At 41.1% G+C, this 27,748-nt stretch overlaps 1 protein-coding gene and 1 long non-coding RNA gene across 3 annotated transcripts in view; one reads left to right on the plus strand and one right to left on the minus strand.

The window, feature by feature from the left end:
* The window catches only part of LOC147161650 (uncharacterized), a 33,603-nt gene that overhangs the window by 3,567 nt on the left and 2,288 nt on the right, over positions 1-27,748 (plus strand). The gene's annotated exons all lie outside the window — the stretch shown is intronic.
* Positions 671-26,940, minus strand: LOC147161651 (protein FAM222A-like). Of its 2 annotated transcripts, none has more exons than XM_086095912.1 (4): positions 26,655-26,940; positions 14,555-14,723; positions 2,478-3,475; positions 671-2,044 (listed from the first exon to the last, which is right to left on the minus strand). In XM_086095912.1, exons 2-4 carry the CDS (start codon positions 14,685-14,687, stop codon positions 1,805-1,807), a joined length of 1,371 nt encoding a protein of 456 aa, XP_085952038.1. In that variant the 5' UTR covers positions 14,688-14,723; positions 26,655-26,940; the 3' UTR covers positions 671-1,804. The 2 variants fall into 2 exon arrangements, with proteins under 2 accessions (XP_085952038.1, XP_085952037.1); XM_086095911.1 differs by having other exon boundaries at positions 14,555-14,726.

Here is a 27,748-nt window from a genome sequence, read left to right on the forward strand (position 1 = left end):
TGCTCGGATTTGTCCGTACGACACCCGTTTCAAAATATATGAAGTTGCAATTTTTTTACTTTGAGTTGTGCAAAACAAATAACTGGCCCTCATCTCAGCTCACAACGTGCTATTCTCTTCTCAGACAGTACACAACCCCTGACCATTTAAACAAAGAAAACTAGTCTTCCACTTTTTTTGTTGCGCCGAAAATTGCAACGTGACTACTTACCCGTGATACAACTAGTCCCGGTCTCCCCTACACCTACACAGTCTAATAAGATCCAATACAAGACCTGTATCCCAAAATTCACACACACAACAAAAAAAAAAACCTAAATCCTTGTAAAGGCAGAATTTTCAAAACAGCTCTTGCATTGGACTGAATTAAACCGTGAACCCAATATGTGCAGTGAATGTTTGCCTCTTATAATGACAAAAAAACGAAATCAGGTCAAAACAGAATCAAAGGGCACATTCTGCTCGGCCTGAACGCCACGGTTGATTTAGACCTGCGGCGGACGACATTAATTTAAAATCAACTAAGACATTAAAAGTGTAGCATATTTATCATACTTTAGATAAAAACTTTACTTGTCAATAATGCGCGACACCCCAAAAATATTCACATCTTTAAACCCCCAGCCCCCCCCACACACACACACCCCCCACACACACACACCCCGCCCCATTCTCCATACAATGAGCAGAAGAATCATATCGGAAAAGCCTGAGTGTTCATGATTCTCTCGGGGTGGGCAAGCAGATTCAAGTACAGTAACTACTTGATTATTATTATTATTATTATTATGGCAGATAATGGTCACTGTCGACGCTCTACATCAGTATGAAGAATAATGGCAGAGGAATCAGCATCTTGGCTCATGATTATCATTTTCCAGCACAGTCCTTTGACACATAAGATCGACAAAAGACGGCGGAACCCTCGCAATTCAAACAAAAGTTTCAGCGGAAAAGTCAAACAATGGATTAAGGATCGGAAAAACGTTTCAGATTCCCGAGGGTCGACTGCAGTCATTCTCAAAAAATGTTTCCCTCAAAATACGCAAAATAATATCTGCCCTACAGTTCCGTTGTATTTACCTTTAGGAAATGTTTGTTTCGAAACATTTATTTAGGTACAGTTTTTACGTAACTTTTGCAATACTATTTACTTGAATCATTAAGTACTGTTTTAAATGTTTCCCGTACATTTACCCTAAGTGCAGTGTTAATATTCAAACAGTGCATAATGTTTAGAGTGGCTTAGAGTTGCAACCAGATGAGCTGCTACTACATACACAACGACAGTCTCGCTTGAAAACAAGACGGCAAGGAATATACGAGGCGCCGGCATATTTGTGGTTCGCTATTGACAAATTCAACGATTTGCGTTTTTGTCAATCACGTAATTTATAGGATGGCGCCAAAGCCCTGTCTTGCATGAAAGTAGAACATCGGTTAAGCAACTACGCTGAGGTGATACATCTCGACTGAGAGATGAGTTTTATATGTCAACGGTGCATTTAATCGAAATCTCAATACTCGTAAGCCGTTCTATTTTTAAGGCGTATGCAAAACGGGATCAGAGTTTGTTATATATTTATGGTTTATATTATAAATAATGTAGGCAGCTATAAACATTTCATTGGTTGTGAATTACACTGAGGTCAGTCAAAGATGCAATTTAAATTCCGTGTTTTTGTGCGACTTCCTGAATATTTTTGGTCAAACTCTGACTTTGACGATTGCTAGGGCGTCCCACACTGTACAAAACGTCGGCACACCGGATATCAAAGCGAGTTGTCGCCGGCCGCGTTGCGTCTCATCTGTAGACTGGAAGTTGGATGTGGGCGTGTTGTTGATGATGAGGCTGCTGCTGCTCCAGCATCTGCTGCGTCCCGGCGGCCTCGTACCCGCGGCCCAGCATGCGCTCTTTGATGCAGGGCGGCTGGATTTCACTGATGAGGCACTCCAGAGACTGCAGGCTTCTGCTGAGTGCTGTGGCGTGGCACAGACTCGCGCCCGGCGGCCCATAGCAGACATTTTGCTCCGTGCCATAGACCTGAGCAAAGGGGGTAACATTTCCAGTCAATTTCCTGAAAGTTTTCCTGTCAATTTCCATGGAAATATACCAAATTGAAAATTTTCAATGGGAATTAACTGGGAATAGAAGGTTAAAGTAAACCCCCGGGCTAAAGGGTCCTAGGACAGATTAACTCCCGAGAGTTAAATGGTCCTAAAACAGATTAACTCCCGAGGGTTAAATGGGCCTAGGACAGATTAACTCCTTAGAGTTAAATGGTCCTAAAACAGATTAACTCCTGAGGGTTAAAGGGTCCTAGGACAGATTAAGGTTACGCGACGTAGGTTAATCCTAGGACAGATTAACCCCTCGGTTAAAGTGTCCTAGGACAGATTAATCCCTGGATGTTAAAGGGTCCCTAGGGACCCTTTAATCTGTCCTGTTACACCGGAATATGCAACTGCAACTCTACCTGAGGATGAACAGGAACTGGAAGAGGGGGAGGGTGGAAATGTGTCTGGTGGTGTTGGCCGAGTCGGGGATGCGGGGGCGCCATGGTACCCAGCACCTGAGAAACGAAGCAGTCGCTATTGGGCGTAGCGGTGAGGCCGTCCCAAAGCGGCGTGAAAAAGTGTCTGACGGAGAAGTGACCCTGCATGGGTGGATGCACCCCGTACGAGGAGGAAGACACAGGCAGGCAACTTTCGGGAGATTGCCCCACGCCGGAGTCGCTCGCTCCGAGGTTGTACATCCTCGCCGCTCCCTGCTGGTACACCTGATGCCTGTGGTGCCACGCGACGTAGTCATCTTGGGCCACGCGAGCGGCACTCTGCGTGGGGACCACCGCCCCGCCGAATGCCATGCTACTTTGCGTCGGGGGGACGCCCGCGCCTAAGTCCGAGTACGCCACGGCCGCCGCCGCCTGCAAACAGGGACTGGCCCTGGCCTCGCTCCCTGGCCGGGGGACTCCGTTCAGATGCCTCATCAGGCTCTGAACCTCCGCTAGCTCAGAGCGAGGAAGCAGGCCGTGATCTCCAGGGGGCATCCCGGCACTAGAACAAAGCGTCTCCACGGGGACGTCGGGCTTACGCGAGTTTACGTGATAGGCCTTGTGCCCGTGCCGGACGCTATATCCATTATTCACTGGATTTTTATATGGCGTCAGACAAGCCTGGGTGTGTGTCTGTTTAGTCCTTTTCCCCTCGGAGTTCTTCACCACACCCTTAACCGCCGCCGCCTTGCCGATGGCCAACAAGCCTTGGTGGCCTCCGGAGTAGGGCTGCGAGTAGGGACTGTAGCCCTGACCCGTGGTGTCCAAGCCGTTCACCGTCTTGCTCAGCTGTTTGTGTTGCGGCACCCGGATGTCCGAGGGGAAGATCTTGATGCGCAGCGGGCTGCTGGCGGTCTTCTTGGCGAAGGCGTCCAGCTCGGCGGGAGACGGATATCGGGAAGTCGCCGAGGGCGGCTCACCTGAATACGAAGGGGAGACACAAGTGAGCCATTAGTCGTGTATTTCATCAAGAGCAACACAATTCGGTTACGGGGTAGGGTTTGCAATTTTATCATACAAGATTTGAATGAAATCCTCGCATCTTTAAGCAAAGTCACATCCCTTACCAACGTGAACGTACATGAGAGGTGCACTTTTTGCAAACATGCAGGGTAACCAAGGTGATCTTAGCCACGCCCGCTACATTGCTTGCACGACTTACTCATGTTGATGCTGCGCCGCAGGATTATAATTAGGGGTGGGAATCTTTGAATGTCTCACGATTCGATTCGATTCCGATTGTGGGGAGTGCGATTCGATTCAGAATAAATTTTCAATTAGGAACGATTTTTGATTCAAAATGATTTGATTGACAATGGTTTTTGCTTCAATTTATAGATGTTCAAGGAATCGTAATGATCTACTCCAGTCTGACTCGCTAATGCTAATTAGTGCTCTACTCGCGGCACTTTTATCACTCAAAAGAACGGCTCCTGAAAAAATTAAAAAATTAAAATTTATTGGAATAACTTGATTGTGACTTTTTCCTTCTACTCTCTAATGTGGCTACAACTTAACAGTGTATCAGACCGTGTGGAACCACACTGCCCCCTAAGTGGCCAAATCGGTACAACATGAACAGCGCTCCCAATAAAGGTACACACAAACAAAGGGAAGACAGTATAAAATAATTGTAATCGATTTGGGGCCATTTAAAATAGATTCTGAATCGTACTAAATGAGAATCGATTTTTTTGCACACCCCTAGTTATAATAGTTTTCGATTTTTCGTGATAATTTATTTTGAATTTCTATCCATCTATCTATCTAACATAAATTTTTAGCGCATGTTTAGATTGAGTTTTAATTATCTTTTTTTAATGCTTGACTTGGCTGTGACGTAGATGACTCAGCAGTGATGACGACTTGGCTGTGACGAAGACTTGACGCACAAACTTCCACACATAACCTAGGCAATGCACTGCACTAATGAGACACACCTGGGGAAGGGAAGGTACACACAGGTGGACGTGGTTAGACATAACGAGACAAGAAATCAGGAACACAAAAACACCAACCACAGACAAAAACAACAAGAACACCCATAAACAAAAACCCAACCCCCACAGAACCGAAACATGACAAACAGATGGTGTCAGTGTTACGTCAATAGCTAGTTTCAAAATCTGTTATGCTTTTTATAGATTGCATCCGACTATGAATGGCTTGCCCAAAGTCTGCCCTGGATGGGCTCCAATAAATGCAAATAAGCGCCATCGAAAATTGCCGGCCGACCGGATCGCAATGGAGTCCACAGCAAAGCCGCTGAGCTCAAACGGGTGACAGAAACGTCGCGGTGCGATCGGCAAGACCGACCCGTGATTGAATCGCAAGCGAAGGAGTCGACAGCGGGACAAACGGCAACTGGATTTAAATGTCATTAGTCGGGTAATTTCAAGGCTGCCTAACGCCAAGTGACGGTGTAAAGGTTGAAAAAGGTGGCCCCGTTTAAAACAATAAACGAGGTCTGGGCTGTAAATTGCAGCCGGCTTGCAGAGTTGGGCTTTTTATTAAAGTGGACTCGAGTCAGCTGGGATCAGAGCAGCCGAAGAGAAGACTGTGATCTGCAATAAGAATAAAAACGACACTTCATTTAATTCTCAATAACAAAACCAATTCGAGCTTTGCGGGGGCGAGCGAGCTTGCTCCCGTCTGAAATTGATTCGGGAGTTTATTTCATTTCAGGCCCACGGTGAGTGAAAACCAACACCCCACCACCCCCACCCCCATCCCACACCCCCCACCTACCACGACCGTGAAAATGATTCAATCTACACGATCCTTCCCATGAAAGAAAGAAATTGGGTGTTTTAAAATGGAGAGAAAAGTGCGAGTTGGAGTGTTCGATCCAGGGGGGAATTGAACAGAAACACCACAAAGCAAAACATTGCTTACTTAGTATGTGGAGCACCAAAAACAATAACATCCGCCATGCCGGGAGAGACCTTAATACTCACGGAACACAAGCCATTTCGGAACATTGGGTGCTAGTTTTAACACGTTTTCCCAGAGGAAAAAAAGAAATCACTGCAGGGTCACTGTTGTTGTACTTGTTTACGCAGCTTCGGAATTTGTCACACACTCTCCTCAGTCTCCGCTATCGATTATTGCGATTTATTTATTTTTTACAAAAAAAATTGAAAATACTCATCAGTAGTGATAGACAAATGACATTTAAAAACACATTTTGCAACTTGCCGACAACTGGAAAAAAACATGACATGTTCTCAGGGCTCAGGTAACGACCAATCACGGCTCAGCAAGCGAACGTCACATGATCAAAGCCAGAAAACAGGTGAGCCGTGATGTGTCATTTGCAGTCAACAGGTGAAAAAAGGTGTTTTTAAAGGCATTAATTGTACGTGAAAAATAATATTATATATTTATATAAATATTAATTACAGGCAAAATATTAACTTTTTACTGCTGAAAATAACCAAATAAGTGACATATCCCTTTAATCAATTCATGTAATTTTAAGGAAAAATTCTATATTGGGATACTGATTCGTTAAAATGATCTGTAATAGTTTTTTTCGGGAAGAAATGTATAATATGTATCAAAAGTACTAGTTGTACTTATTATTGGTATCAGTGACTACTCAAGAATTGTGTATCAAAATGGTAAGGGTCTGAAAAAAAAGTGGTATCGAACATTCCTTTTAAAAATATTCCCTTATAGACAATCTATATGGCAAAAATAATCCTTTATGAATCTTTAGGGCGAGGGTCCAAGTAAGTAAAAGGGTTACGATTAAAATAATCCTTTCTTGATAATATATACATTTATGGTTGCGCGATAATCCTCAACCAGATGCAAAAAACATTTGTAGCCTCTGGCAAATATTTATGAACATAAAAGATCAAATTGTTCACACGGGGCGATTGGGGGCGGACGCGCAATGATGCATTTAAAGCATAATTGCAGAAAAGTGCTCTATTTTCCATGCCGGATAATGTTAGCCATTTACGAGACACGGCTAATTTAGCGAGGAGAAAATCAAAAGACGTCGTTCTCTGTGAGAAATGTCGCCGCGTCGTGTGTGGAGCTCTCACGGCTTGGCAGGGTGTCTGGTTTTGTTAGGCCAGAGATTAGAGCCCTGTCAGAGCCGCCCAGACACAACACAGCTGCACTTCCAACTGTGGCTGCATGGCTGCGCTACTATGGAAACCTCATTAGTTAATAGACGCCCCCCACCCCCCCCCCCTCAACATTTGCCACCTCCTCCTCCTGGCCCCTATGCTGCACGCACATATTTATCAACCCGGCATTAGGTGTGTGTGATGTTAAAGCTGGGCGTCGTTGCCTAACATTCAAGTCATGGTTTGGGTGGAACATTTTAGCGATTAGATTACAATGTCGCATTCTCTTTTGTTTTATGTGTCAGTTTTACAGTCAACGCCAACTCGGAGTGCTTGAATCCAGCACATTTTGCCTCCAGAGATGTCAAAATTAATCGATTTATCGACAAGTAATCGTTTATCAAATTAATCGACAACTATTTTAATCATTGAGTAATCGTTTGGAGCAATTTTTTCATTTAAAATTGAATTGAGCACATTTTGCCTTTAGAGCTGTCAGAATTAATTCATTAATCGACGAGTAATTGATGATCAAATTCATCGACAACTATTTTAATCATTGAGTAATCGTTTGGAGCAATTTTTTCATTTAAAATTAAATTGAGCACATTTTGCCTCTAGAGATTTCAAAATGAACCGATTAATCGGCAAGTAATCGATTATCAAATTATTCGACAATTATTTTGATCATCGAGTAATCGTTTGGAGCAATTTTTTACATTTTAAATTGTCAAAATACTGATTTCAACATTTCTTTAGTCCTTGATGAAAAAAAGACTGTTTAATCAAAATAAGAACTTGCAAACATCTGTTTTTACTTTGGAAAACAACGACCGAACCGAACATAGTACAACATCAATCCACTTTTATTCTTTCCTCACTACATGAATATGAAGTACAAAATAAACACCAATCACTGGTTAATAAACAGTAATGGGGGGATGCTTTTGTAACACACTTTCATGCAAAATTAAAATGAATCCGATTAGTAGATTGGATAATCGATAGATTAATTGATTTTAAAAATATTTAAAATATTTCCCCTCTAGACAACTGCGTCAACATGAGTCTTCTTTGCATTTCGTCAAAGTGAGCGCATGGGAGGGGTCAAGGTTTTTACATGGTCTCTATTTGGCGGATTTCAACATCCAACCCGAACCCCGATTGGTCCAGTAATAGATTCGTAACAACCGCGGTCATCAATTGACTTCTGCGCACCAAAGATAAGCAACGAAAACAAGCGGGAAGAGCCAAGGTTCCCCCGAGCAACCAGCAAGTGTTGTCAGGTGAAGAAATGGCACGCAACGATAATTAACAGCCCGACCTTGATCACCCGGAAACCTGCCGACCGCACGCTGCGTCACAGGCGGGGCAGAACAACAGTGTGGAAAAACAAGCATAGCGGACGACATCATGCGGTGCTGACAAATTCTTAATTATTCGACCCCCTCATGCCTGCCCCTCTGCACAGTGATTGAAGTTGATTGCAGGACTTTAAACACACTGGATGTGCTCTCCTTTCAGCAGTAATTCTCAATCTGGGGTCATCTCATCTCTCAAAATGGAGCAATTGAGGGACTAATGCCCTTGCACGTGGGCAAGGAGAGCCACAGTTGCTGATGCACTTTCAGTTGTTTAGTGAACAGGGACAGTCATACACTCAAATACAAAATGAGAGCGCTTTCAAGAAACTGCTGTAGGCTACAGCTCGCGCCCAGACGCAGACAAACCGGTCAACTCCATTCCAGCTCCTGCTTTCACTCACTAGGCCACACCCCTTAAAGGCGCACACTGAATAAAGTAAATAAACATAAGAGTAATAACGCTAAAGATGTTTTCTTTGATTATGTTTTTATCAGGTGTTTGGAAGTAGTGTACTATCATTAGCTCGCTAGTACGTTAGCATGCTATCTTCGTTAGTGTGTTAGCAGGTTTATGTAGTGGCTGTTAACAGGCCTATATGGCAAATGAAAGTTATTTTTTTTATTTGTTTAGGTCTTTATGTTCTTTACGAGAATTATTTTTGTGCTGAATTAGCTCTATATGGTGTTTTCTATGTTTTTGTACAGTTCTCTCGGCATGCTTAACCGCAATAAATGCCTGGTGTAACAAGAACCACTCGGAATCGTAATTTTCGACTGGATGGGCATAACATTAGGGGTTCAACTAACATTTGTTTTAAAAATCGATCAATCTGTTGACTATTTTGTCGACAATTGATGAATTGGATTTTAGAAAAGAAATTCTGAGGATTTAGACAATTTTAAACAAGTAGTCTCGAAACGATTAATCGATTATCAAAATCATTTTCGATTACTTAGTTAATCGATTAGTCGTCGAATAATCATTGCATCTATACTTTTTATACTATGAAAACCTAGAAAAATAATAATGTACATTTAGAACAGATATACAATTTGTGATTAATCGTGAGTTAACTATTGAAGTCATGCAATTAATTACAATTAAAAAAAAATATCATCTGATGCGATTTAAAAAAAGATAAGATTATTAAAAATTAGGGGTGTCAGGCGATTATCATTTTTAATCGTAATTAAATCCCATGACTTCACTAGTTAACTCACGATTAATCACACATTTTATATCTGTTCTGAATGTACAATAAAAAAAATCTAGGTTTTCATACTCTTGTTAGCAAAATTGAAAAAAAATATTTAACTAATAGAAATATTTCAAATTAATTTTTGACAGTCAATGGCAGTGAATGAGTTAATAGCTAACTCACGATTAATCACAAATTTTATATCTGTTCTTAAAGTACAATAATAAAAAAAATCAAGGTTTTCATACTCTTGTTAACAAAATTGGAGAAAAAAAATGAAACTAATAGAAATATTTCTAATACATTTTTGACGTCTAAAGCCGTCAATGGCAGTAAATGTGTTAACGATGCCACTCGTTTTGGCCCGTTCGCTGATTGCGGGTGCCAAGTGGCACACTTTCACAGGCAAACTCATAATCCTGATTTCATCCCTCCATGCAATCGTCAACTTTCAAGCAGCGGCGTGCATCGTGCGCACGTTCCGAAGTTACGCAAGCACAAGCGCGGAAACATTCGGCGATGATGGGGGGGCGATTTGTTTCGGTGGTATGTAAATAGTCTTTCATAAGCTTTATTCCTCCCCCGAACAACCCCTCTCCATGCTTACCGCCTCTTAAAAACAGGCTAATCTTTTTCCCGTGGTCACACTTGAAGCCTACACCAACATCCCCCCCCCCCCCCCCCTTCTCCAGATTAGAGCGGATACCTCATTGTTTGGGAGCAGTTAAGAGTTAATCACTGATTTACGGGCAAAACAAGGCCCTTGCACGACCTCCAGCTGTTACCCGGAGGGGGCGCTTAACGCCGAGGGCCCGCTGGATCCTCCGATTCTCACGCGAGATAACGCTGGCGTTCATGCATTATTCCGTGATAATCATTTCCCCAACACCGGCGCCGCTCTTTTTGATTTCACGCCGAAATCCTTATCCCCAGCACTTTGCTGTGATAACAAGAGAGCCGATCAGAATGCGACTCGGCGCGTACTTAATTACAACTCGTGATATTTACCATAACAGCGTTTTAAAAGCAAACCGGGAACGGTTGCCTTGACAACCTTCCCGATGCGCCCAGTAAGTCCAGTCATTAAAACCTTGTAATTAATTGGCCTTCCCTCCAGTCATCTGTTGTTTGCTGCATAACAGTCAGCACCTCAACCTGTCAATGCTGAGCTGGGCAAGCGGTGATGAACGGGCCCTCGCACCCCCCACATGCCCGTTAGGGGTGCGCCAGATGGAGGACTCCATGTGAGTAAACAGCGTCACCCCCCCCCCCCCCCGCTACGTCGCGGTTCATCGTTTGCTCTATTGCGGTTTCTTCAAAGATTTTTTTATAGACTTTTATGAGGGTTGAAGTTATTCAATATTTTTTCAAATCAAGTATTCTACCGATGAGTAATTGGATAAAAAAAAAAGATTTTGCTAACTCATTCACTCCCAGCCATTTTCACTGAAGCAACCCCCTTCGCTCTGGATTTTGACTGATTTTGCAAGGCCCAAAGAATATTGTGTTCTATTGCTATAAAAACATGGAACCTACCAAAAGAAAAACTAGAGTCTCTTCTTTCATCAGGATTTTCTTTAATATTCGTATCAGTTTTGGTTTTGCAGCAATTGGCATTAGAATATAGCCGATTTCATTTCAATACAAAATTAAAATGAATCCGATTAGTCAATTGAATATTTAATCGATTAATCTATTCTAAAAAAATTCAACAGCACTAATCCCTTTAAATCAGTGGTTCTCAAATGGCGGTTCATGTACCCCTGAGATATTAAAATATATTTTAAAACTATATGTAAGTTCATAAAAGGAATTTTATATTCAGTAGGCTATTCAATTTCAGCGTCCTAAAAACCCCAGCATCTCCCCCATACCAGAATGGTTCGACCCAACTTGTCATCTGCCACCTAGAATAATTTGTCAATCACTTAAAAACTTTATTTAAAATTCAGTTAATTATTATTTTTGAGAACAGAGCTTTACTATGATCCCAAAAGATGACACTTTATGTTGATAATAATTTGTATGTGCACAAATATTGATTTATAATGAAAGAATTCTTTTTTTTTTTGGTTATATCTTTATATTTTCAAATAGTTCAAGTGACCACATAAATACAAATAAAGTTTCAAAGTTGAATAAATCAGACTATGATTAACTCCCACCCCCCCACCCCAAATCATTTTGTTCCATGACCACACTCATAACTCAAAACATTCATATCTCAAATAATTTTTCCAACGAATCCACTCCATGCTTCAATTTTTAAATAACATATAATATTGTTACAGATTAATGTATTGCTTGTGTTTGTTTAAAAAAAAAATACTTGGGAAGAGGACCTTCAAAAATATAATCACATATTAAATCGTAATAATAAGGGGAACAAATTAATGTAATCACCGGTAGATTCTTTGAACAATCGTTCAAGCCTATTTTGAATTGTAAAGGATTTATTCAGCAATATTTTTGTTTTTCGTGTGCTTATTTATCTTTAACAGAATTTAGCCAAACACAGCAGAAATATATGACATGACATAAAGTATCTCGTTAAAAGTATACCGTTGATGTTTGTAGAAGAATCCAATTATTTGATCATTCATGACCTATTTTTCCTGAAGACACACAAAAAACAAAAAAAAAAAACATTAAATAAATGGTGTGTTGTCCTCCAATTCTGGAATAACCAAGATGCATTTTCCATCTAGTTTATGCTCCGCAGAAACATTTACGAGCAGGCGAGGCTTTACTATGCTCCCAATCACCCCATTTTTGTCTCCATTGCATCGCGGTGGCTGCATGCAGCATGACCTCGGGCTCAAACACTTAGCCGTGTGTGTGTGTGTGTGCGTGTGTGTGCGTGCGTGCACGTGCGCGTGCGTGTGTGCGCTCCAGGAGGCTCCTCAGCACCCGTGTCACTCCTCATTTGTTTCCGTGGCGCTCTGCCCAGCGTGGGCAAAGTTTCCCTCCTCTCAACCGGGCCCGGGCAAGGCCAGCAGCACGGGTGTGGGGGAAGGGGGGGGGCGCATTTTCAAGGCCTGGCTTTCAAGTCGAGATAAGAGAGCGGGTCCGTTCATCCACTGCCGTTCGCATAATTCCTTACAGTGGTTTCACAGAAATGGGCCTCTTGGGCTTGCGAGCTTTCATGTCCGTTCCCTTTCCATTTATTGACAGCTAAAAATGGAAATGGCTTTGAAAAGCGCAGCTAAAGGATGTCCCCGTTTAACTGGATCCAACAAGGACTCATTTAGTGAGGAGGCCACACAGAGCGAGCTCCCGCCGCCACACTCGCGCTTGAAATGTCAGCCTGGCTGCCGCAGGGGGGAAGGGGGGGCAGTGGGGGGTTTGCGTACACCCCTGGGTGGGGTTTGCGTCCCCGCACGTAAACAGGTTGAGAACGCAGATCCCAAATCCCATTTTCACTGAAGCAACCCCCTTCGCTCTTGGCTGTTTTACTGGATTTTGACTGATTTTGCAAGGCTCACAGAATATTGCGTTCTATTGCTATAAAAACATGGAACCTACCAAAAGAAAAACTTTTCATCAGGATTTTTTTAAATATTTGTATCAGTTTCAGTTTTTGCAGCAAATAGCATTAGAATATAGCCGAGTTTCATCATTATTTACAAATGTGTTTTGAATGGTGGGGAAAAGAGCCTTTTTTCAACATGGCCCTGGTTGATCTCCTGCTGCCACCTGCTGGCCATTTTTCTAATAACTATTATTGCTTCAAGTGTTCTCTTCAGTTAAGAGGCTGCATCAAAGTCTTCTGTATGCTCTAAAAAAACAAACATATTTTTAAACGTATAAAAACGTCTTTGGGAGCATTAAAAATAGGACATATTTATACGTTTTTGGGAGCAAAGAAAAGTTTCATCATTATTCACATTCCTGTTGAAAACACTGGCAAAAAGAGTTTGTTGCAACACACAGAGCGAGCTCCCGCCGCCACACTCGCGCTTGAAATGTCAGGCTGGCTGCCGCGGGCAGGGGGGGGGGGCGGGTCTGCGCACACCCCTGGGTGGGGTCTGCGTCCCCGCAGGTAAACAGGATGAGAACGCAGATCCATCCAAACCCCCCCCCCCCCCCCCCAATCAGCCCCGAGGCCAACCAAGCCCTTCTGTTCCAGCGTTTAGCAGACAAGCTCTCCACTGATTCCCAATTAATATTTCATAACAGGAAAGGCAGAGACTTCATCGAGGGAGAAATGGGTGCGTAGAAGGGAGGGGAAAGTCTCTTTACTCCAATTGAACCCGTTACATCAGAGCTTTTATGGCTCTTTTAATAGGTTCCGTGACCTCAGGAAGCACGAAACCGGAACCCAACGAGGTCTAATTACCTTAAATGCCGCACAAACACTGCGCGGAGGAATCAAACAATGGTGCCGTGATTCATCGGGTAAACACACAACCAGAGGTGGCAAAAGAACTCGCACTCTTTATTGTGGCGTCTTGATTCGCAAGTACCCCAACTTACGAGTTTTTCAAGCCACTGTTTCACCAATATTTTGCTTTGTATTGTGAGCCACATTTTAAATGACAAGCAATCTTAAAAGGGAAGTCAATCCCAATAAAAATTCTTGACAATAATATGTTCTATGCAGCCCCGCTAGTGTAAATACGGTGTTGTGGTTAATATTGTGTTAGTGGAATATGAATTAAGCAGCAAAATCCAGCCGTTTTTATCCATCTCAGGGGGCGGCCATTTTGCCACTTGCTGTGGAGTGAAAATGACATCACAGTTGCTCAGGTCGCAGCTAACAAGCAATCACAACTCAGAAAACAGCTGAGCTGTGATTGGTCGCTCCCTGAGCAACTGTGATGTCATCTTCAGTCGACAGCAAGAGGCAAAATGGCCGCCCCCTGAGATGGATAAAAACGGTTGAATTTTGCTGCACAACTCTTATTCCACAAATGGAATCTTAATCAGAATGTCAAGTTTAGACTAGTGAGGTCACATATAATGTATGCTGGTCACATGACATATGGACGCCATCTTGTTACCCTGCTGAAAACTCTCTCTATACGGCTCTGGGTTCAACAATTCTCTTTTTAGAGTGTACCTTGACTAGCAATTTTCTTATCCTCCATACCTACATGTTTGTTCTGCGAATGTCCACTTAAAGCCTCCAGTGGCTAGAATATATACCACCGGGTCATCGCGAGGCTAGCCAGGTGCTAGCTCGTGTGCTAACAGGCCCCCAGGGCTCCTCTTGGTCGGCAGACGAGTGACGCACTCAGTTTAAATAGTTTGATAACAACACCGAGCTGTTCTGCAAATTGTGGCATGCAGGGAAGATGTCTTTTTGGGGCGTTAGCGTAGCTAGCTAGCTAGCTGCACAACTCTGAACTCACCTTTACGGGCGCGTGGCTGCGGCGGTGGTGGCGCAGGTAGCAGTAAAGGTGGCGTCAGGACATCCAGGCTTTTAGGCACGCAGGGCAAATGCTGCGACGACAGGTTCTGCCGTCTTTGAATGCAGGCCAGCATGATGGCGCTTTACGGCTGCACACAGCCTGGGTGGACCTGCTGGGTGGGGGGGGGGGGGGGGGGGGGGGGTGTAAAAAAAAACAATCCAGATCTTAACACAGGAAATCTTGGTGTTCCCACCACATTTCTAACCTCAACGCATTGTGGGGCGGAGGGGAGTAGTGTTATTAGTTTTTTTTAGCATTGTCCATCTGCTTAGTATTCAATTAATTTGAGGACAAGTCAGTGGTACTGGAACCCTAGAAATGGCCACCTTAAAATGGTTGCTTTAATCTATAATAGCAGACTTCCTGTGTCTTTTCAGTTGTGGCTTCTTGAGCCGTTTTTTTTTGTGGTTCTACTCATCATAGCCATGCCTACAAAATGATATTTTGCTATGTGGAATTGCCTTCGGGGGCTGAATTATCGAAGAACTGTATTTTTTTTTCTTTAGGGCATCCATCTTTGCTACTATGTTGTCTCGCGTGTAATGACGAAGAAAATGTTTCGCAATTTCCCATCACCCGTCTGTCTAGTTACAAAGAAAATTCAGCCCCTGAAGCCAGTTGCAGTCATGTCTATCATGATTAGACCTACAAAAAAAAAAGTGCCAAGAAGCAATCCCTGAAAAGACTGAAGAAATCTGTTTAAAATGTAGGTTCCAAGTCGTCATTTCCAGACATGTCCTTTTGCCATAACATGGAGGTCAAGCAAACTCTTTGTCATAACCTAGCGACCCAACCCGCACGCACACACACCAGCAACACTCCCTGAGGCAGACTGCACTGTCAAGTAAAAAACTGAATACCTCAATGACATTGTATTTGATTTTTTTTTTTCTTCGAGCGAGTCAGCCGTTTGGACCGCTGGTGCGGCAAAATGCGAAATCCCGAGGTTATCATAACACAGTATGGGAACGGGGTTATCTTGTTGTTGACAGTGTGCAATCTACACACACAAAAAAAGAGGACAACATTCGTGGAAAAAAAGGGCTGTATTCCTGTAAAGAAGGTTATTCATGAAGAGATATCAGATTGGTGAAAATACGTCACACAGAGCTGGTCCAAAGCTAAAATAGGGAAGATTAATTACGGGTTTGTTTGTTTTAAATTGGCTAACTATCTAACTAGATGAGTAGCAAGCTATGATAGCTAGCTAGCTGGACGGATAGCTAGCTGGATGGATAGATAGCTAGCTAGCTTGCTGGATGGATAGATAGATAGATGGATAGCTAGCTAGCTAGCTAGCTGGACGGATAGCTAGCTGGATGGATAGATAGCTAGCTAGCTTGCTGGACGGATAGCTAGCTGGGTGGATAGCTAGCTAGCTAGCTAGCCGGACGGATGGATGGATGGATGGATAGATTTTTTCTTCAAAGTAAATTCTCTTTCAGTAGTCTCCACAATAAATAAATAAAACGCAAGGCAAAGCAGCCATACCTATATCATACACACACACACACAAAATGTTAAACATAGCATCTCTACAAGTGTTTTTAAATAGAAAGAAGTGAAATAAAATAAAGGTCAGTGCGGGTTGAAAATCCAGAATAAGATGCATGATGAACAAAATGCTAAATGGTCACAGTGGGGAGTTGAGGAAATAATATTAGCAATAGCATTTGGAAGTAAAGGGCAGTGTGGCATGTGGCAGGAAGGATTTCCTCCGTCTGTCAGTGGAGCAGGGCAGTGACAGCAGTCTGGAACTGAAGCAGTTCCTCTGCTTAGAGAGGGTGCTGTGCGTTGGATGCAGTCGGTTGCACATACATTTCTTCAGCATCCTCTTTTCTGCCACAAATTTCAGGCTGCCCAACTCGACAGATCCTACATTCCTCCTAAGTTTTTTCCAACCTGTCACCATAGGTATGTATCCATGCACTTTAAATATAAGTATTTATGCCCTAATTATTTGTAAATGATTTTGTAGGCCCCCCAAGTTACAGCTAGGGGATTCCCTGGGCCGCAGTTTGAAAACTCACTTCCAAGTCATCCTATAACGTCCAAAAGGGACCAGAAGACTCCATGTTGAAACGTCAAAACAAGCCCTCCATTAGGGAGTGCCAGGGAAGGGGAAAAGAGCAAGACGGAGAAAGGCGATCTCCAGGGAATTCCCTTTTACCGGCAGACAATGAGATGTGAATGTTTCATTATAGCCATAGTTTGAAGCTTGGGGCCGAGTGGGGGAGAGAATACAACAGCGGGGCTAGCCTATGATAATTGAAGCAAGAACATAACATGGCGTCAAACAGTACAAGCAATGACATTTTTCCATCTAAATTGAAATGGGTTCATGAATAAGTATTTGCTAATCAGTTTGGAACATCACATCTGATGGTTCGGCGTGTGGAAAAGCGCTGCACACAACAAAAGCAACGATAGCGCTTAATGCTAACACTAAAAAGCGTCGTCTAATATTGCAACACCAGGCCAAGTTCCATTTCCATTCCCACAAAAAAAAACATCACAGAAAGTGAGGTTAGAGTTCATGTTATTATCTTTCTTTAAATATTGATGGATTGCACCAAGTAAAACAAAAAAAACAAAAAAATTTTTTTTAGCTAATAGCTACAGAAAATTAGAAATGAAACACTACTGTAAAATGTCAAAAAGCTAAAATCTACTTAAGTACAGTATCAAAATATTGGTAATATTGTCCTTCCCATCGCTAAATTCAGTGTAGAAGACGTGCAGTCCACATTTTTACATATGTAAAAAGTGAAATTATGTTTTTAAAAAAACTTAGAAAAGCGGGTCGCAACCTACAAGCTGAGAATCACTGCTATGATGTATAATAGATCTGATTTTTTTTTTTAATTAAAGTATCTGCTTATGCTTAGTGAAAAGCACTGTAGAAAAGGACTTTGAAAAAAAATAATCACATAAATTGAGCGGGGGGATCACAATTAGGACTGTTTTCCAAAATGGTTAAATGACCCAAGCTGTGATGCAGCCATTTTGCGGGCTCTGCGTGTTGCTTAGTTGCTCCGACATCCTCCCTAATAGGGTCAATGGGCGTTCTTCCTGTTACAATAACATTACGGTCAGGGCTTCCAAGTGGGTCCTCTTCAATCAGCAGATAATCTGCGCTGGATACATGATGCCAGAGGTTGGAAAGCAGATGTCTGGCGTCAGCTTCCCCGCACAGCGCCCCCAAACCTTTTCGTATGCCACATATGCCAGGTCTCCCGAGTTCAGTGTAATTTACCTTGAGTTACCTTGAGTTCAGCATATTATACCTTTTATTCAAGCCAAATTTGTACCTAAATTTCATGTGCATTTTAATTGAATAATTTTTTTAAAGTACAGCTTTTATTTTGATTACATGGCGTATAGATGAATTATTATTGTATTAATTCTAAATAAATAAAAAATACATTTTAGGCATGTCCTTCACTAGCGGATACTGTATGTGAAAGAATCATTGCTTAAGTACAGTTCAGTTGTATTTAACCTTTAAGTTTAATAGCTTAAAGTTCATCTTTAAAAACTATATTTCTATTGAATCATTATTTAATTTCCTTTTTCCCCTGAAATCTGAGTGCAGTATTAATGTTCCAACTGTGCATAATATTACTGTGAAATATTGGTTGTAATTTTGTGTTAGTCATATAAAAGTATTTTTTAGGAATACAATTATTTATTTATTTATTTTACAACCAGTTGCATATATTGGAGGACGGGAAGTCATATTTTATAGAAAGTGTGTGTTATATTTATTAGTATTTTATTTTTTAGAAATTAAATTTTTTGCAGATTTGTTAGAAAAAAATATCAAATGTTTTGAAGAAAAATTGTATTTAAAAAAAAATGTTGTATATTTTTTATGCATACAATTATTGTGTATGTTTGAGAAAAATATGCATATATTTGATTTAAAATAAAATTTTCTAGAAAACGTTATTTTTAAAAAAGGGTAATTTTTTTGTATATTTCTCCAAAAAATAGCTCATTTTTAAAGAAAAAAGTTGGATATTTTTGTTAGAATTTTTTGGGGGAAAGTAATTTTTAAATAAAAAGTACCTTATATTTTTCAGTAATAAAGTCACTTTTATTTTCTAGATAAAAAAAGTTTGAAGTGATATGTGAATATGGAAAAGGTGCACATTTTCCAGATAAGTATAATTTTTAAAGAAAAATGTCATTTATTTATTCATTTAAAAATTAATAAAGACGCACCAGTATGTTTTCAAGTAAGTAAAAACAATAAAATAAATAACAATCTCACAAAAACAGTTGAATATTTTTAAAATAAAAGTTTTCATTTTTTAGAAAAACAACCTAATCCTCGCCTCCACTGCATATGCGAGGTCTCCTGAGTTCAGCGTAAGTCTTTCTTTCTTCTGTCATGCATAAGGAGGAAAAGCCCCGAAAAGTTTAAGGTGCACGGGCGACTAATCTTCAGCCGTCTCCAGTGACATCCGTTGAGGGGATAAGCGGCACAATGAGGCCCGGAGAAGGCTCACCGGGGGCGATAAAGACCATGTGCTTTGCCGTCCATCTGCTGTCCCCTACGGTGTTCCGATAAAGACGCTTTGGCAGTCATTTGGATTTTTTCCCCCTATCTTTTCCCAGCGTGGATTATAAAATGGCACTTTGTAGGACGATAACAAGGTCAGGAGGCGAGCAGTAAGGGGGCGCTTTTAATAGCGGTTGTATTAAGCATTAAAGGTTAGCTAAATTTTGATGGCAAATAAATTATTAATGTGTCGTCAAACTGGCAGTAAGAAAGCTGCTGACAATGTCATTGCTTTTTTGCTGAGATAACCAAAATAGGACTCGAGCACGGCCCGCCGCCAGTGTTGGCACATTCCGCAATCCGCAGCATGCGCCCTGGCAAGAACCAGGCAGTGGATGGCAACGAACGGCCTTTATTGTGTAGCCGCACACAATGGACCTTAGCTTCTGGTCCAAACGAAAAATCTTGTCATTAAATGTACAGAACATGACAAGTCAACACAAACAACAAGCCTAACGGAGTTTTTTTTACTTAGACGACGTACGTGAAAGAATCAATGCCTGAGTACAGTTTCAGTTGGATGAAACTGATTCTTCAATAAAGAGGCGTTAAGCTGTTTATTGCCACACCCAGCTGCCGTTTACTGTCAAACTAACAAAGAGAATTACATTTGCCTACTTCAAACAACCACATCACCTTGAATAGCAGCTAGCTTAATGCTAACATACAGTGCGAAATGCAATAGATGGCTTCACGAATAGCATGGGTGTTACAATCTAAGAACCTGGTCAATTTTGGTACCAAGCTGCACAGAGAGACAATATATATATTTTTTTTTAAGCCAAGTAACTGTACATCTAACTAGCAAACAGAGGTGGCAAATCCAGGTCCAGAAAGTAAAAACACTGCCACATTTTGGCTTTAACCCCTGATGCTAGCTAGCTAGCTATCTCTCTAGGTGATAAACGAGCACCATGAGAGCTGGCTAGCTAGCTAGCACCTGTGGCTAAAGCCAAATTGTGGCATGGTTTTTACTTTGAGGACCTGGATTTGATACCTCTGCTAGCAAAGCAAACAGCCTCTAAATTAAACCCTCTCACCCTTCGCTCAGCGGTACGATTACCAAGAAAATGTAGTAGCGCCATCAGTCAAAGTCGGGGAGGGGGTAGTGGGGGTCAAAAGAGCTCTGCTGAATTATACAGGAAGCAGTGCACCTGTCTGACCCAGCGGGCTCACCTGTGGCCCCCGGCAATCCTCCGGGTGTCACGATGAATACGGCGGCTAATTGCTAATCTGGGATGTGCGCCACGCTCACTCCGGAAGCTCGGTTAATGATTAGATGATAAGGGGGGAAGAAAAAAAAAGGGGTTGAGATGCGGCTTTTCACTCGCTGGCTGGATTAGCATATGAGTGCTATGCTAATGTTCTACTGTGGAAAAAAAAGGCAGACATAAAAAATAGGTCAATTTAGTTGGAGGATGAACATGGTCGATGAATAACATTATTGTAATTGTGCATTCTTAACTATCATGTTCTGGAGTGGTCGCAAGACAGAATTTCAAGGGCTTTATTAACTCACTCAATCCCAAAAACGTGTAAAAACGTTTTTAAATACTTTGTCCTTCCCTCCCAAAAACATGTTTTAAAAAAAAATGTTTTTATGCAAGAGCATACAGAAGGCTTTGATGGAGCTGACATGAAGAGGTGGCTTAAAGCAATGGTAGTTATTAAAACAAAACAAAAAACGGCCAGCAGGTGGCAGCAGAGTATAAGAGATCAGCCAGGGCCATGTTACAACAAGCTCTTTTTGTCAGTGTTTTCACCAGGAATGTGAATATTGACAAAACTTAGCTATATTCTAATGCTAAAGCCTGTGAAATGGAAACAGATACAAATATGCTTTTTTTCCTGATGAAAGAAGAGACTCGAATCTTTCTTTTGGTAGGTTCCATGTTTTTTATAGCAATAGAACACAATATTCTGTGGGCCTTGCAAAATCATTCAAAATCTAGTAAAACAGCCGGGAGCGAAGGGGGTTGCTTCAGTGAAAATGGCTGGGAGTGAATGAGTTAATAGCTTCAATCATGGCCTTATGGCTGCAAAATTTGATCGTCCGATATTAGCTCTTTTAAAATATGCAATAATTGACTGTTTTTTAAAATGTCATTATTTTTACAGATTTTTTTTTTAGATATTACAACATAAGACAATGATTAATACGCCGATTAATAGGTTCTTCTGCCAAATATCGGCACCGGCTTCCAAAAATATTGTTCCTTATCAATCAGGCCCTCGTTGAAGTTATACATATACACCACAAACTATGATCCAAAACAATTTAATATCATGTCAAACTTGCATTTTAATATAATAATATAAAGCAGAGCAAAAAAAAAAAAAGCAGCTCATTTAGTTGGAAGTAAACGATTAACAATGAGCGACAGTGACGCGATCAATGAATAACAAGCTTCTTATTGTGTAATGAATTGCTTATTATGTATGGAAGCGCTGCAGGATGCTGTCTCAATAATGGGAGGCAGCAGACAAGTAGTTTGACACACACTGACTGAAATAGACGGCAGCGCAGCTGCTGGACCCCCCCGCGCCCCCTCCCCTCCCTGCACCCTTCATACATTTTTAATAGAATCTATTACTTCTGGATTAGCCGATAAGAGCCGGCCTGCTTAAATTCTATAATAGTTTGCATAATTGCTATCAGCGCGCCCTAGAAGAGCCGCTGATTTCTCTCTCTTCCTTTTCCGTGGAAGATATTTTTAAGGCACATTAAGGTTCACGGTGAGGGTTTTAGGTTTTGCATGAAGCACAACCATGGACCACTTTTGGGAACTGGCTCACATTGTTGCTCGGCACTTTGGTAAATAGTAAACAATTCTTCAAAAACTAGGTGTCAAGCTATTTAATGCCACACCCACTTTTTAGGTTTACTGTCAAACTAAATATAAAACTAGAAGAAAAACACATTGTGTACTCAAAACAAAAGTCACAACAACAATAACAAAGTAGTTTAGCCTTTAGTCCGCTAGCTTGATGCTAATGCTAACACATAACGAGAATGTGGCATCAAATCTGAATTGGGGACTTGTCTGTGCTTTTGACAAGCAGTAAATACAAGTTTTAGTTGGACAAAGCACTAATAACTTTTCTTTCAACCAGAAAAGATTTTATTAAATATCAAAGTCAAAGTTTACACTCTTGAAAAAAAAAAATTCTATTTTTACCTGGTTGGGCGATTCAAATATAATTGTCATCCCCCCAAAAATGGAGCAATTAAGTGTTGTTGTTTTTTTATCTCCAGCAAACGCACCAAACCCAAGGTAAAAGCGGCACACAGCAAGGGGTCTTATCTTATCCTCATCCCGGTGCGCTCGCTGTCGAAGGACGACGGCTACGCGGTCCAACCTTTGCAAAAAGCCTTGACTTCAAAAACACTAACAGATGGTGAAAATGTTTAACAGACAGATAAGATGTCAACATTTGATTGTGCTCTTCAAAGAGCAGAGGGAGAAGGTAAAAAAAAGAAAGAACAAGAGTTAACAATAAATAGAGCTGGGAACTTCATTAATTTTGGTTTACGATGTTGTTTTTTGTTGTGAGAATATGTGCCTGTGTGTACTTTGTGGCTGATCTAACCCTTAACCCTGGATAATCGTGCATGGTATGTGAATAGTTAGCCAGCTAATCAGCATCATATCAAACGTTCAGCAGTACGGTCAATGAAACCCAGCAGTAGTGTATCAACACCTCCGTCTCCCCAGCTAGCTAGCTAGCTTAGCTATAGCATGAACTGTTCATTGTCAACCACGAGGATTTATTACTGCATGTACAACATCAATAAGCGCAATAATCGACCTGGAATCGTTTTGGCAACAATGCGGAGCGTGACCTGGTTGAAGTCAACAATTTTCAATTAAAAAGAAACACATTTTAGGCGTTTAGTGGAATGCGGCACCCATCGATAAAGTGCTACTTAAGTGCACATTATTTACCATTTTCTAATCAAATTAGATTCTTCATCTGTTGGACTATGAGGTGGTTTTTTTTCACAAAGATACACAAATCGCCAACGTCAACATGATTGGGGATTTAGGGTGCAAGTTTGAGTTTTTATTTTTATATTACCTGACTACCCGTATTGTTCCACTGTTTGTTTTTAAATATGCATTGCTTCTAAAACTGTGCTAATGGTTAGCACAGTTTTAGCAATGGTGTTTTGCATTGTTGTAAGCTTTAATATTAAGTAAGCAGACTTTTCCCAAGCCAATTGTAATTCTCAAGCGTAATTCTCCATCATGCCATCATGTAACTCAAATATTTTAGTTATGGTGAAAATCAAAACTTGTGCGCAATCAGGAGAAAATAAATAAAGCAAATCTGAGAAGGAGCGAAACTTGTTTTGAATATTGCCATTTGTAGTTTCGAAAAGCGAAAGTGGCGAAACAATCGATAACAATCGCATTTTTTGTGAAGAAACAACAACCTGATTTCATTTTCAGGCCATATCGGCCAGCCCCGGCAACAAATAATAATAAATGTGCTGTATCTTCATTTGTCCTCAGGCCGCTTCTAGTTTACTGCTTCTCTGCGAAAGGTCAACGATTCCCTCAAATCATTAAAATCCGAGCAGCCCATGGATGTAATGCTCCCTGTGGGCGATAACCTTATGATAACCTGGCGGAAGGTTCCGGAGGGGGCGGGAGGGAATTGGGTCACTGACCCGCCCTGTGTTCCGAGGGTGGGGTTCCTCAAGCGAGTGGCGAATAGTGATGCCTTTGCTTGTACTTTGACAGCCCGGATTACTAATTTGAAGTAATGGCGGGGGCACCGGCACGCAAGCCAAAACAAAGATTAGCCCGACTCTAAAAAAGCCTGCCAGTCCCCCCCACCCTCTTTCCCCGGTGACCCGCAGGGGCCTCCCCTGCTCCTTAACCTCCCACCCTTAACCCTTGTTTCCCTGCCCTTGGAAAGAAAAGACTAATTAGACACATTTCAAAAGATGGCAGCCGGCCACTAATTGCACATGGCAGCTAAAAGGTGATCACACAGGGGCGTACATCGCTAAGCAACCGAACCACGGGCGTCAGCCACCATTATCAAACCGTGCGCTCAACTCAGTGAGCCTAATAAGGGGGAGGCCGCTTCATTCGGAGCACTCCAGTAAGGAAACTTCACAAATACATCAACGCTCAAATTATTTTTTTGCCTCATAAGAGAGCAAAAAGGAAGCAGGCGGCTAAATGACAAATGGTGACGCCCCTGTATCTCAACACTCAAATCACCTTTCCCTGTTGAAATGAATAGAAATCAAATTAATGTGTTCCACATTTTCTTCATATATGTACTCAACAGTATTTTCCTATATAACAACATCCAGTAATAACTAGATCTAAAAATGCTGCCGCCAGTTAGCAGTATCTCAAATGTTGCTCATATCTCAAGGCAGAAAGTGACCAAGTGGCTCATATATATATATATATATATATATATATATATATATATATATATATATATAAAAAGCTCATATTTCAAGACACTCGTATCTCATCACTCCACATGATGGCTGAACAATTTGGAAAAATAATCAAATTGTGTTTTTTTTCCTCTCAATATTGCAATTTAAATTTAATATGTGATTATTATTATTTATTTATTTATGATTTTATTTTACTGTATGAGAACAAACTGACAAAATGCCTCCATTTGTTGAGTTTTCTGGCTTTTTGAGGCCCTCCAAAAAAGCAATCCCAAGAGGGTCTTGACACACCCTGACTAGACAAGCATCAAGCCAATAGAAACTCCTAATTGCTTCTGTAAAAATAACAATCTCAAAGCTTTTATGACAAAGACAACATCGCCGCTAGTCACATCCTGTCCGTCTCTCCATACAAGGTGGCAAAGCAGCCCTGTAATCCCACTAAATTGTAGTTTCCCTCTTTGCTGTGCAACACCCCACCTTTGCCGGCCATAAACAGGATAGGATTTCACACCTGGCCAGTAATCATCTTTTAAAAAAAAGAGCCCCCTTTTTCCTTAAGCGCCTCCAGGACAACCTTCCACCCTGTGCACCAGGCGAGGTGCGAGCGCGCCACCTCCGGCCTGCACACAATGGATGCGGAAAGGCGCTTTGAGGGAAAGGGGGGTGGGAGCGTGGGGGGGTGGGCGCCCCGGTACTGAATAGGGCCATGATAAAAACACTTCAAAGTGCTTTCCGGATCCACGGAGATGTTGCTGACACATGAGGCGCCTTTCAATGGGGGCACAAAAGGCAGCGTCCATCGCGCACACATGCACGGTATGGACTCGTGGTGCTGACAGGCAAGACAGGGGTGAGCTAACTTTAAAGCTACAGGGCCACATTTCCATTACTAAACAGATGGTCATCGTAGACAAAGTTACGGGGAGGGGGGGTACTGCATTTGAAATATGTACAATAATTCATTTTAACAATAAATGCATGGTTCCTTCACTCTTTTTTTAATTGACAATTTAATTATACTTAAACAACTACTTGATAAAAAGTATATGCATATTTTTTATTATACCAAGAAGTTTTTAATTTGCCAATTATTTAGTAAATTGTTACAGATACTTGAAAATACAAATAGAATTGTACACCAATTTATTTGATAAAATACCTAATTAATGTAATATCAAATACTTTTACTTTTTAAATACAATAACTGAATCACCAATTATTCAATAAAATTATACACACACGTCAAGTACAATTGTTTATTTTATCAATCAATCAATTTATAATAAAAAAATATTAAATGTATATGTAAAATTCCTTACATGTTTTACAATTATTTTAGAGATGAATAAAAACAAAGAAAATTCACATTACAATCAACCAATTATGTATTCATCCATTCATTCGAACCGCTTATTCAATAAAATAAAAATAAAACATTTAAATATAGCATTTATTTATGTACAAAATCAACCAATTATTTAATTAGAAATGTATTAAAATATAAAACATTGAATGGATTTTTATTAATTTTTTACTTGATTACTTATAATAAATTTTCCAATTATTTATGTAAATAAATTAATAAAAATTATTTAAAAATTGGAAAAATTGCTAATTATTTTAATAAAATAAAATATATATTCACTATGTTTTTTATTACAAATATTTTACTTTTAACAATAAAAAAAGAGTAAATGCATTGTAATCAACCAATTTTAGTCCCAAAAAAATCCACCAAATATTCCACCAATCTTGATCAGGTGAATGCTCGGTGGGCCGGATTTAAAGAACTGAGCAGACCGTGTGTGGAACCCCGAACCATAATTTGCTCACCCCTCAAGAGCCATTGAGAGGGTAGATGCAAATCCTCGCTTGTCACATTGCAATAAAACATGTGCAGCTTCTAATTTACGATCATTATATCAGATGGCGCTCATAAATAAGCATTAAAGCACATGCCAGGATTTTTTTTTTTTTTATCAGTAATATACTGTGTATGTGTATATATTAATATGTCGTCCATAAAATGGTTTTCTTACAGAGTTTTCTCTTCTCATGCGGCTTGTTTATCTTCTCGGCGGCTGGCTGGTGGGAAGTCCCAGTGTATTCCTTCCCGGAGATTCCGCGATGCCATTGAACTCCTCGACGTATTCACCACGATGATTTTAATCCTTTCTTACCCACCCCTTCGAACCCCGTTTGTTCGTCTGATTGCAGCTCCGTAGCTCCGCGGAGGAAGCGCCGGTGTTGTCGTGGTGTCTCCCCCGCTCTGAGAGACGTCGCTGAGGGGAAATGATGAGTAAAGTCCGGCGCTCTGGCCAAACCGGCTCCGTCCTCCGGAGCCAATCAATCAACGCTGCCTCCGCGTATATTCCCACGGTTCGGCCAATCAGGGGACGGAAGGGGAGGGTTGATGCGGTGACGTCATTCACGTCAAACTAAGCACGTTGCTGTTTCGCGGAATCGCTTAAAGGGGAAGGACCCGGAAATCAGGAAAAAGTGTACAAAAGTTTATTTATGTTCGTTTTATTTAGAACCAACTGTTTTTGTTGATGTTTCATTGAAACTTACCCCGCTTCTCTCGCCAACATTCACCTTAGATGAATTGAAGACTAAAATGTACACGAATATGTACATAAGTGTGAACGTGAGTGGGACCGCTTGTTTGTTTACTTATTTTATATTACTTATGTATCCTGAGAATGCGTGGCGACCAGTCCAGAGCGCGCCCAACTTCTCCCACCAAAAGTCAGTTTAAACAAGTTAATCGAATTTTGGGGAATTTTTATACTTAGTCCAGGTAGACTCCAGTGCTAAGCACTTTAGAAAACGATATAGATGAAGATATTACAAGCAAGATGTTTGAATGGTTACGGTGTAAAAATATATAAACGCATACCATTACCAAAAAACTTAAAGCGCTTTGTTGCAGGTAATTTATAATACTTATTATCGACCACCTTGAATTTTTGTCGTGACCACGAGGTTGCCAGGCAACCCGAGGACCTTCCTTCGAGGCCAGTCACCAGGCCGGGCCTTGAAATTGCCCCCATACATAACATTCTTGTTTGCCTTCTTGTTGAGGGATAAATGAGAAAATCAATACCCCTCTTGAACCTGCCTTCTTTCGGAC

The sequence above is a fragment of the Leptonotus elevatus genome, chromosome 15 (assembly GCF_054856555.1).
Source record: "Leptonotus elevatus isolate MCC_2025b chromosome 15, RoL_Lele_1.0, whole genome shotgun sequence".
NCBI lineage: Eukaryota > Metazoa > Chordata > Actinopteri > Syngnathiformes > Syngnathidae > Leptonotus > Leptonotus elevatus.